This window comes from Hemicordylus capensis, chromosome 8 (genome assembly GCF_027244095.1).
Source record: "Hemicordylus capensis ecotype Gifberg chromosome 8, rHemCap1.1.pri, whole genome shotgun sequence".
NCBI classification, from domain to species: Eukaryota; Metazoa; Chordata; class Lepidosauria; order Squamata; family Cordylidae; genus Hemicordylus; species Hemicordylus capensis.
The window spans coordinates 27,746,742-27,758,791 of record NC_069664.1 but is presented as its reverse complement, the minus strand read 5'-3'; the positions used below and the strand labels follow the sequence as shown (position 1 = coordinate 27,758,791).

At 45.6% G+C, this 12,050-nt stretch overlaps 1 protein-coding gene across 5 annotated transcripts in view; it reads left to right on the top strand.

Annotated features, from left to right (window-relative positions):
• Positions 1-12,050, top strand: part of GRIK4 (glutamate ionotropic receptor kainate type subunit 4) — a 341,226-nt gene that overhangs the window by 238,213 nt on the left and 90,963 nt on the right. For all 5 annotated transcript variants that reach the window (XR_008311082.1, XM_053269826.1, XM_053269825.1 and 2 more), the window contains 2 exons: positions 1,837-2,015; positions 6,761-6,814. Coding sequence is in view for 4 of the 5 variants with exons in the window: in XM_053269826.1 (XP_053125801.1) it covers positions 1,837-2,015; positions 6,761-6,814 (233 nt within the window). In the remaining variant the exon portion in view is untranslated. The remainder of the gene's footprint in view (positions 1-1,836; positions 2,016-6,760; positions 6,815-12,050) is intronic.

Below are 12,050 nucleotides of genomic sequence, written 5' to 3'. Positions count from 1 at the left end.
AGGAAGTTGATACGAGGATGAGCAAGTGACCATTCGTATAGGAGAGAGTGGTGCAAGTCAGAAGGCAGGTGGAGCTACTTGGGACCCAGGAGGTCTAGAGTGATCATACCCATTCCAGTCATCAGCCAACCAGATGCTTCCAGGAAAGCGAAAAACAGTGTGTAAAGGCAACAGCCCTCTCCCTTGTGGCCTCTCTCCTGCATCCCGTATTCATAAGCAGCTACCTTTTGAACATGGAGGTTCCATTTAGTGATCATAGCAAATAGCTTAGCTATTGATAGACCAGCCCTCCATCAAGCTTTTCAAAGGCCCAAAAGGAACTCATTTCAAGATCGCATCTGACAATTTTCTGTAGAGGGGAGTTGAAATGTACCTCTTCCGGTGCATCCTGAGATTCTTTCTGATGAACAAAAAGAACTTTCCTAAAGAGCTTCATAAATTTAATTCATGGCTGAAGCCTTTAAATATATTGATTAATCTCATTCATCATAGATCCATTTATCATTTAATAAAACAGCATTTTTAATTTATTATTAATCAGGTTTTATCTCATTCTAATTCCGGTGGTACACCATGGAAAGTGGCACAGGGGGAGAAGCAGAAGCTTCAACAAGAAGATTGTCCAAACATACAATTGTCTGTCTTATTCATTTGCGAGCAACTATTGCCTTCATTAAATAACCTCAAAACATCACCTGTAGGAAGTTATCGTAATTGTTACTTTAATCAGTCAGAAGTGAGGCAGTTAATCAGTGAAAAGCATTGCTTTCAGAAGCCATCGATTCAAGAACGGTCTTATAAATGTCAGTCTTTGATTATTATGGATGTAAAGACTACACACCATTTTGCATAGATTTTGAGAGCACTGGGGGCATGGATGTTAAAACTGTGTGTGACTGCATTTTCTTTCTATTGCATTAATTTATACTAGTCAATAAAAGCCTCCGACATACATTTCATGTTATTTCTGTCTTACTAGGTACCTTAAGCATCTTTTGTATTCCGGCAATGGCCCAGCTCAGACACAACAATCCCAGTCTAACTATTCATGGTTTCTTGGACTGGGAACTGGATATATGCCCTCATGCTCCCCTTCTCCCTTTCCCTTTCCTCTTGCACACCTTAATCCAGTACACTCTGGCTTGTTAAACCGCAGTTTCCCATGGCATCTGAATCAGGAAACTGTGGTTCAAGTGATCCCTACAAAGCAGGATATTGAACCAGAACCAAAACAACATTTGAGTCCAAGTCAGGAAGCAGATTACAACAGCCCCCCGCCCAAAAAAAGAGTGATGCCAGGCAAGTGGGTTGATGTTTGTGGTGGAGGTGTAAGACCACGTCATGTTGAGCTTGCCAACTGAGGTCTTTGCCTAGTTTGCCTCATGATAGAGGTGCCTCTGAATGCAGTTGTCTGTATTCACCATGTTTTATGTGTGGAAAACCTCATGTTGGCTCCTTACAGCATTCTGTAACCATTGCTGCAATGTTATTCAAAATGTTACACTTTCACAATCATGCCATCAACTTATCAGGCAAAGCTTTACCTGTTGAATTTCTTTACAGCTGCAGCTGTGAAATCAACAGAAAGTATTCCAGGGGGAAAACCAGCGACTTTATTCCTGAAATGGTCAGACAAGGGTGTGAACTGTTTTATTTTTTCTGATACAAAGAACTCGAGGGGCTATGTTTATGGATACGCATTCTGCATTATTCAATTTATTTTCCAAGTCTTTTGTGGCCAGATTTGCCCTGCCTGGTTATTCTGGTTGTGGGAAAGGGGAAATTGGGGGAATGGCTAACATGTTACATGGGTCTTCTGTGTTCTCCCCTACATAGGCCTTCTAAACCTGGAGAGGTTACTCCGTCAGTTCCTTATCTCTAAGGAAACTCTCTCAGTCCGGATGTTGGATGACAGTTGGGATCCTACGCCATTGCTGAAAGAGATCAGGGATGACAAGACGGCCACCATCATTGTCCATGCCAATGCTTCCATGTCCCACATCATTCTCCAGAAGGTAGGCAGCAGGAGACCTTCCTCAGCTTGAGCCTACCAAGTTTGGGGCGAGGCTGCTAACTTGAAAATTTTGGATTTTCAGTCACCAAAAGAAATAGATTTGCAGTAGGTTCAGGACTAACAAAATGAAAGTACTTCATGCAATGCAAAGTTCAATATTTGTTGTTTGCAAAATTCACTTCCACTACCCTGTGTCGAATTTTAAATTGCATGCTCCTTGGGGCAAAGACCTTATTGACTGTTAAGTACCATGCACATTGCTGATGCTACATCATCATCATCATCATTATTATTGCCACAAGATGTGGTGATGCCCTCTGGCTTAGATGGATTTTTAAAAGGTTTAAATTGAGGGAGTACTGTCAATAGATCATAGGCGTGATGGCCAAGCAGAGATCCATCAAATTTCCATCAAATAGTATTTGAGCCACTCATTGTTTAAAAGCTACTGTTTAGAGTTAGTTCCATGTGCAAAACAGGGTCAGGGGTTTCTTGTTCCAAGTCTATAACCAAAGCTTTTGTTTTCTTTGTTTTTTTTTCTTGATCTGTGAACAGATTTCTTTACATTGACCATTTTCCTTCCTTTCTGAAGCTTTTTAAAAATGGTGCTCTAAATGTTGGGGGTGGAGGCCCTTGGCTTTAAATTGCTGGCAGTGCTCCCAGCTGATCCATTAGCTTAGTTCAGGTGGGACACTTTTGTGGTGGTATTTGTTTCATGTAGAGCAAGCTGAAGGGATGGAGCATTTCCATCGTGTAACTCGCCTGCACGCAGAGTCAACTCATGTTTCAAAGCAACTGGCAGGGAACAAGGGCCATGAACCAGAAATCTGATAGCCTGTGACTGGGATCTAATGTAGCGCCTTACCTAAGGCCACTCGGAGGTCTTGGAGCCTTCTTCTATCCCATATCTATACCTGAAGGAGATGGAAATCTTATAATCCTTATGGACTCATAAATGGAGCCCTTGCAGGTGGGAGGGAGGTGCTGGCAGCTTGGGGGTAAACTGAATTTTAAAAAGTTAGGGCAAAAATCCCAACATTGCCCCAATGTAACTCAATGGAGTGAAATGTTCGTGGACTCCAGGGGCAGTTAACAGTCAATCAGGTGGGCCGAGTTAATGGAACTCAGTGGCAAGGAGTGGGGAGGAGGGCTTGAACAAAAAGAATGGGATGTTTCTCAGCTTGAAGAATACTTCCTCAAAGACGGTCATAACCCCTTCTGCCACAACATCTGTCTGCAGGTCCATACCTGTCAATAACTCTTATCCATGCTGAATACATAGAGTCTCCACGTTCTGCACAGTATGCAGTCATCACCTGTTGTTGCTTTAGCACCAAAAGAAAAGTCCTCTCAGAAGCCTCCATTTCCATCTGACCGCTTCTCTGATGTTGATTAATGACTGCTTTCCCCATGGGCTGCAGAGATGCAGAGTGTGGCTTGGAGGACGTAAAGACACAGCTGCCTATAGAAGCTCCTGCCGCCCGGACTTGCCCATCCAAAGTGGCAGATTTTGTATTCATGCAAAGCTGTTCCCATTATTAGTCACCGCAGGTACTACAGATGTGCTTGTCTTCAGTCCGCAGACTAAGGTCAAAAACAAGCTAGCTAATAGAGTCTGCCCAGTTCTCAGAGATATCAGATAGATCTTCCACAAGTTAATGCATCTCATCAGTCTGCCGTATCATTTTAATTGCACATCAAATAAGTTGTTGCAGGAGTGTGTGTCTGTCTGTGTGTGTAGATATATCTAAACCAAGCAACAAGTTTTATTTGGTGTTTTGCTAAAAGGCCCAACCTGATCTGTGGGAAAGTAGAGCCAAGATATGGTCTTTCTCTCTCTCTTTCTCTCTGCCAAGTTAATAAAGGATTTGAATGAATTTACTCAGTAGTGAGGGCTATCCCTTCAGCCTGTTACCATAGTAATGTTGCATAGCTCCAGAACCAGCGGCTTCTTCTGACACCCCCTTCTCTCTCCCTCCCTTTCTCTGGGGTATTCTCCTGCCGTGACCAACATAAAGATGTCAAAAATGGAAAGGGTTTCTTCTTCTTTCCGTATTTTATTTTTAATTGTTTTAACGCTGCATCCTCACAGTTTGGTTTGACTGAAGTACGGGGTTCTTTGGGCAGACGGGTAGGGAAGAGATACTCTATACATAAATAGGCTTTTGTGTTTGATCTCCTCTTTGAACTTGCAGCTTGTCAGGCTTGAAATCTACGGCACTCGTACTGGTGGGAAATGGAGGAAGATGATCATAAACTGGCTAGTGGCTACTTGCGAGGTCCAGGGTTTGCAGAGTATGAAGCAAACACTCTGAGCCAGGGTTTAACCCTCTGAGCCAGGGTTTAACCCTCTGCATGGCTTTCAAATAGAGATGTGCAAATCAATTTAAGTCAATTTGAGCTCAAATTGGGCCAATTCGAGTGATTTGAACTCGAATCACCCTTAGAATAAAGGGCCTGATTTGAGTTTGAGTTTACTCAACCACAGCAGCCAATCAGAATGGAGAGAGGGACAAGCTTCATTCCCTCAACTCCGGTCTAGGAGAAGGCTGCCTCCAGTTCGGCGTTTGGATGTACCAACTCTAAACTCAAATCTCAGATAGGAGCAGCAAAACTCACAACAATCTGAGGGTTCAAACTGGAGTTTGAGGAAAGGAACCTCAGGTCGCTTTTTGAACGGGACAGAGGTTCCATGCTTTCAGATGTACAAGAAACCCAACTTCTGCCTCGTTTAACTCCAGTTTCCTGTTACGTGTGAATACGGCATCTCTCTCTCTCTGGTCTGTCTAATCTTATTCTTCTTGACAAGGAATTATCTCCACCAGCCAAATGGCATGTGTTTTATCTCGGGATATGATGCACTCTCCTCTCTGGCAGGATTCTGGTCCTCACTCCCACCTGCAGTCCTTAGCTGGTGCCATCCAGATACCCTCTTTGATTCATTAAGCTGTCGCCTGGACTCTGTTTCCCAGCCCTACCAGCCTCAAGCAATGGATCTGCCAGCACCTCGCGCCGCACACACCATCCCCCTTATGGCCCAGAGTCACACGGTTACTGACAGCCCCATCCTGGTTTCCCACTTGCCAGTGTGTGCATGCAAAAAGGCCAGGGAAAATAATTTGTGGTTTTCTTTGATTTTCTGCCCTTGGAACAGAAAGCTTCTGACTTCAAAGTCAGTTGCCGCAAGAACAGATGTGGCTTACTGACCCAAGCTAGAGACCAGGTGCGGAGCTGGAGAATGGAGAGGAGAGGCAGCCATGTGTGGAGCAGGAGAGCAGAATCCGTTTCTCTATTGAAAATCTGCTCGCCTCGGCTTGCCCATCCCTCTGCCTGGTTGCCCGAGGCAGCTAACAGCAACAACCTCTTAAAACAGTACATTTTTAAGAATTAAAAAAAGCAGCAGCAAATAAAACTATTAAGAGAAAAGCAAGTGAATAAATATAATAATAATGAGGAGGAGGAGGAGGAGGAGGAGGAGGAGGAGGAGGAGGAAGAGGAAGAGGAAGAGGAAGAGGAAGAGGAAGAGGAAGAGGAAGAGGAAGAGGAAGAGGAAGAGGAAGAAGAAGAAGAAGAAGAAGAAGAAGAAGAAGAAGAAGAAGAAGAAGAAATACTCATGGCATAGATATGGCCAAATAAAATAGTTCTTACTTAGCCTCTGCATGCCATCTGGGAGAGGGCTAACTAGATCTCTTGAGGCAGGGAGTTCCATAGTCTGGACAGCATGATGGAGGAGACCCTCTCCTGCTTGGACTTCAACTTCACTTCTGATGGTGGCAGGATACAAGCCGTGCCCCGCCCCCATGACTTGAGCAGGTGTGCAGAATAGTGAGGAAGGAGACTATCTTTTAAAGTATTTCGGTCCCAAATTGTTCAGCACTTTAAAACGAATGACTAGCACTTTGGATGGAGCTCTGAAATGGACCTGGAGCCTCTGACGCTGCTATAATGGAATTCTGCGATTTGAGAAACTGGCCCCTGTTGAAAGCTTTGCTGCTGCATTTTGCACCAATGGAAGTTTCCAGACATTTCTCAAGTGCGCCCCCGTGTAAAGTGTGTGTTGCTGTAAAGCAACCTGGTAATCTAGCAAAGGCATGGGGGTGGGACCATAGTTCATCTGCTTTGCATAAAGAAGGTCCCAGGTTCAGTCCCTGGCAGCATCTCCAGGTAGGGTGGGAACAGGTCCTGCCTGAAACACTGGAGAGCTGCTGCCTGTCAGTGTAGACAATACTGAGCTAGTTGGACCAAGGATCTGACTCAATAGAAGGCAGCTTCCTATGTTGGCATGTGTGCCCTTGGCCAGGTCCACTGTTGCTGAGACATTGTATGCTTTCTCTCTTGATTCTGCAAGTGTGGGTGGCTCCATGTCAGGATCTGTATCCAAAGAGTGTGTGTGTGTGTGTGTGTGTGTGTGTGTGTGTGTGTGTGTGTGTGTGTGTGTTCCCCAGCAAATTCCCAGATCAATGGGGGAGAAACTTCTGCCTTTCATTTTGCGAAAACCAGCAAGATTAGAAAGTGTATGGCTAGACCAGGGGAATCAAAGACCCTTCTTGTGACCAGTTGAGCAAACATGCAGGAGGTAGGCTCACATCCAGGGAGATAATACAGGCCACGGTCTAAACCAGACAGCAAACACTGGAGCCACGACTCAATTCGTACAGATTTGGTGCAGACTCTTACACTGCAATGGAAAACGGTTGTTCTCTCCTGTCTAACCTCTCCTCTCCTCTCCCCTCCTCTCCTCTGCAGGCAGCCGAACTGGGGATGGTGTCAGCCTATTACACCTACATCTTCACTAATCTGGTAAGACATTTTCTCAGCTCACCCCTCTCTGTGCAAAAAATTCTTGTTGATGAAAGCTGTGCCGTGAGTGTCTCTGCAGCGTCTGGCAGTTCCACCGGTGCCAGCAAATGGGAGGCAGAGGAGAGCAGCCTGGGTGGGGGGAGGCGGGGAGGCCCCTCTGTGAATGCAAACTTTTGGGTTTGTTTTTTAAAAGACTCAGTTGGTTGTGAAATATGTCAGCTGGGAGCAATAATAATTCACATCGGGCTGAGCCAAAACGAGCAACTGGTTCTCTTAGATATTTCTGGCGGTGCCTGAAAATGCCTCCCCTTTTGGCAACTTCCTTTTTGGCGCACAAATGTTTTTCCTTTACATTATGTTGCAGTTGCAGAGGTCAAGGCAATTTTTATGTTGTTTTAGCATTTAAAAAACGCTTTGAGCATTGCAGGGAGGACGGATCTATCCATGACTACTGACAGCTAAATGGAAACCAGGGACTGTACACTGAATATTCGAATCTGGGGTCAAGCAATAGCAACTGACCATAACCATCCTGGCCTGCTGATGCACTTTCTAGAAAATTTTAGCTGGAAATGGAAAACTGGGCTAGGTGGACATTTGGTGTGATCCCAAAAGGGAACGACTTGTTCAGATGTTTTAAGTGAACCTTATCTGAACTTCCTAGTGTGTATGCTTAGGACTGGTGACCAAAATGGCTGGAAAATATCACTTTATGACTTGTAACATGTTTTGCGACAGGGGATTTGCTAATTTGTCTAATTCAGGGCTGCACACCTTGACCCTCCAATGGTTAATCCCCAGCCACAGTGGCCAGTAATCAGGCAGGATGGGGGTTGCAGGTCTGCAAGATCTACAAAAGGCCCTGGGCTAGCTGCTAATTCTGTTCCTGTTTGTTTTTGATGTTCCTCTTAAAAGTGGATATAATTAGTCTTGTAAAAAGCAGGAACTGGGATATTTCAGCAGGATCCAGCTCATGTTGAGTATCTAATGCCAGAGCAATGTTTGTGTCATGGTGACAAAGGTGCACCCAGGTTGTGATGCTTTTTGCAGCTGTTCTGATGTGCAGATCGACGACTGTCGATATGAAACTTGTCGTAATTTCAACTGTGTCTTGAGGTTCCTTTTACCTCGGCAAAACTGCCTCCTTTTTAGCATACTTAGAAAGGGGGCACTTCTTACGTTTTAAAATGAAGGTTTGAGCTCTCCTTTGTGGAGGGGAGAAGGTGGCTAATGAGGAGAATTAATTCCAGTTTTCTTTCCGGCTTCTTAAAATTGATATCGGCTTTCTAATGCTATAATTGAAACATAGACTCGGGAGGACACTGGATGCAATTTTCTTCTCTTGAAATTAACTTTTGTGAGAAATTTCTCCTGCCATTGGCAAATCTTCCTCGTCGGCAAATCTTGGTGTGGATTTCTCATGATCGTTTCTCAATAGCTCTATTATGCCATATAAATGATTTTTTAAAAAGCCTTCCTTGGCAGTTTTATCTGTGGTACTTCAAAGTCATCAAACAGCCACTCCTGTCCATCAGCGCTGGTTTCTTTTTTGTTTCTGGGGGCTTGGAACATTAACCTTTTTTCAGGTGCTTGAGGGGCTAGTCTACAGGGCAGTTTACCAAGCCTCCAGGTATATAAGCATTCCTTTGAACACAAGGTGGTTAGATCATGCCTTCCCACCTGTTATTATCAGAATCTGGATTTCAACCAGGAGAGGAGTCTTCTGGTCTGTATATTGGGGTCTCTTGCGGTGAGTCAGGATCACAGCAAGAGACTTTCCAGTGAGGAGGAGAGCTGGTGTTGCAGTAGCGAACATCAATTGTCCTTTTTGCAATGCAGGGTCCACCTTGGTTTGCATTTGGATGGGTGTCCACATGTGAGCACTGTCTGCTTAGGGAATGGGACTATAGAGCATTTGCTTGCATGGAGAAGGTTCACTGCATGGCAGCATCTCCAAGATAGGGCTGAGAGAGACTCCTGCCTGCAACCTTGGAGAAGCCGCTGCCAGTCAGTGTAGACAATACTGAGCTAGATGGACCATTGGCCTGACTCCATATAAGACACCTTCCTATGAATTGCTCAGGGCTACAGAACGGAAGAAGAAAGGGGCAGAATTGCCTCTTCCAGGTCCCAAAATGGCTTCTCCCAGCATCCCCTTGGTTTCTTCTGACCTGGCCAGGCATGATCCTGTGATGCCAGTGCTGAGAAAATAAGAGGTACAGCATTGAATCAACTTTTTCCCTTGGAGCTCTCCAAGGTCCTGTAGACTCACTCTGCCTTGTCTTTGTCTTCACCTTTCCTCACCACTCCTCATGGGCAACCAGGACAGCCTCCAGTTCCACCCCTCTCCAAATTTTGCCCACTCACCCCCAAATTTGAGGCCAGTTATTCTTCAATGAGAATTTTCAGACCAGCATAGGAACATTGGAAGCTGCCTTATCCCAAGTCAGACCATGGGTCCACCTAGCTCAGTATTGTCTACACAGACTGGCAGTAGTTCTCCAAGGTTTCAGGCAGGAGTCTTTTCCAGCCCTACATAGAGATGTTGCCAGGGAGTGAACCTGGAACCTTCTGCATGCAAAGCAGCTGCTCTACCACTCAGCTACAGCCCCATCCCAGCACTGAAAGAAGTTGTTAATCATAAAGAGACTGAGTCCATTGGCAACTTGGGGGTGGGTGCCTAGAGAGTGACAGGCAGTGCAGGGTGCCTTTTGCAGCACAGCTTATGGCAGAAGAGACTGCCTTTTGCTTCACCCATTAGCCTTAATGGGGAGCCATGGTGTTAAATCCTCCCTCCTGCTGGTGCCTCTCTGTATTAAAATGTGAACTAATAGGCTTACGCAGCAGCAAGGAAAAGCCCTGGTTAAACATCAGGCACATTTTTCTCTCCTTCCTAGAGGAGTGGAGAGGCTGGGGGTGGGTGGTGCCAAGGCAAGTGTGGGGAGGAGCACAGAGAGGGGGCCATCGCCTGAGACCACGCAGATGAGATCAGACACCCATTTACTAAGGCTGGTTTGGGGTAATGAAATCTCAGCTGCCTTGGATGCAAGGGGACGGATGAGGTGATTAACTAGAGGTGCCTTCCAGCCCCAGTGGGGCTCTGTTTCCATGAATATTTATGCTCTGTCTGTGAGTGTGCACGCGCACGCATCTGTGTGCCAAGAGGAGCAGAGAGCGTGCTGTGTATTTGGGTGCAGGAACAGATGGAAGCAAGCAGGGAGGAACTGTAATCGAAGCGTAGGGGAATGGAATGGATGGGCAAGAAATCACATCACCAATAGCAGACAGTTCGTAGGGTGAGCTTTCTTTGAGTTCAGCCCTCCAGATGAGGTGTTGCTGACCTACAACTCCTATCATCCCCAGTTGTAATGAATTGTGGCTGAGGATGATGGGAGTTGTAGTTCAGCAACATCTGGAGAACTGCACGTTGCCCACCTCTGGACAATGCTGCCTAAAAATCAATGGAGAAGGGAGAATCTTGTTTGCAGTGTACTAGGCATGCATTGTTACTGAAGTAAAATGCCTGTTCCTGGCTTGAGGCAAACTACTTCTGCTTGACTCTGGGGCTGTTGTGGAGAGGTCAAGGTATGCACCAGTGCCTATGCAAAGCTGTTCCTGGCTTGAGATGGTTGAGGGGCAAGGCATATGCTTCTCTAAAACAAGCAATTGTTCTTGGCTTAAGGCAAGCTAAACCTGGTGTACTGTATGGCTGGTTTAATGAAGTCTGCTACTTGCTTCTATGTACAAAACTTTAAATCCTTGATTAAATGTTTGCTATCCCATTGAGGGCCATTCTGAAGCTCAGTCACTCCCTGCAAATGAAATTTTATTTGCACTCATGTCTTGATTAATGTATTGAAAATGCCTAGCCCTACCTCAGAGCAACTGAATTTCTGACAGGGTTAATTAAGAAGGAAGGAGAAGCTGGCTGAAAACTTGGGCAGATGGAAGAGAAATTTAAGGAAATTAGTAATATTTAAATGAGGAAAAGAGATGAGAGAGAGAGGAGCCATTTAAACTAATAAATCTAGCGGGATTATCAAGCCACTAATGAACCCTCTGAGTTTTGCAATCACATCCTAACGAGGGGTGGGGGGGAGATAAAATCAGCATGACTGGCTCTATGGGATAGCAGGCGGAAGGACCAACTAATTCATGTTGGGGTAGGGCAGGGGGAGAGCTGTCAAAAGTAGGAGAGATGATATGTATATTTAAGAGCAAGGATATTAAACTAATAGGAGCTGGAGAGAGTCATCAGGCATGAAAGGTGGAAAAGGGGGGCAAAGGGTTGATTCTCCTGCAGTGGGCATGTTCTGAAGGTCAGCTCTTTGGAGAGGTAAATCAGCTTATTACATCTGAGAAGCGGGGTCAGCTGAGGATGCTTCTTGTCCAGTTCTCTCCCCGCCCCTCCTCTGTGCACTTGAAGGAAATGAGTTCTTTTCCTTGCATCTTTGTGGATTTGGGGGACATCAGACTGGATTGCTGTGAGGCTGGCTGGCTGGCTGGCTTCCATCAAGATGGGTGACTCATCATGACTTTAAATCCTACTAATTAGACAGTTCAGCAGAGAGAGAAAACATGGCAGGTGAGCACAGATAGGAACCGCTGGCAGAAGGTCAGGACACAAGCGATGATTTTGTTGTCCGTGCAGAAGGTGAGTGCATAGCTACCCCCCTGGAACGACCTGCAAATATTTCACAAGCAAGTGTGACACAGAGGCAAATTCATGACAGAGACCCAACCGCCTGTGCCCTGTCATCATTGGATGGCCACATCATCAAGCACTTGCATATGCGAATGATGTAGTCAGAGCTGGGCTACACATTAGAGGATCCACCTGGGAATCCAACAGGGATTCCCAGATGCTGACTACAATTTCCATAATCCCCAACCAAAGGGCTTTGCAGCTGGGGATGCTGGGAGTTGTAGTCAACAACACCTGGGAATCCATGTTACAGGGAATACTGTTCTCTCCACATGAGAGCTGTCTTGCTCTGATTACCAGGGACATACCACTGGGTTTGCACGTGGAAGGCCTCAGGTTCAATTCCTGGCATCTCAAGGTAGGACTGGGAAAGACTCCTGCCTAAAACCTTGGGAGAAGTCACTACCAGGCAGTGTAGACAATACTGAGCTTGATGGGCCAATAGTCTGATTCGGTAGAAGGCAGCTTCCTATGTTCTAGGGCTGTGCATGGAATTGGTCCAGGTGGTTTGGTTTGAAATGCTTCCTGTAC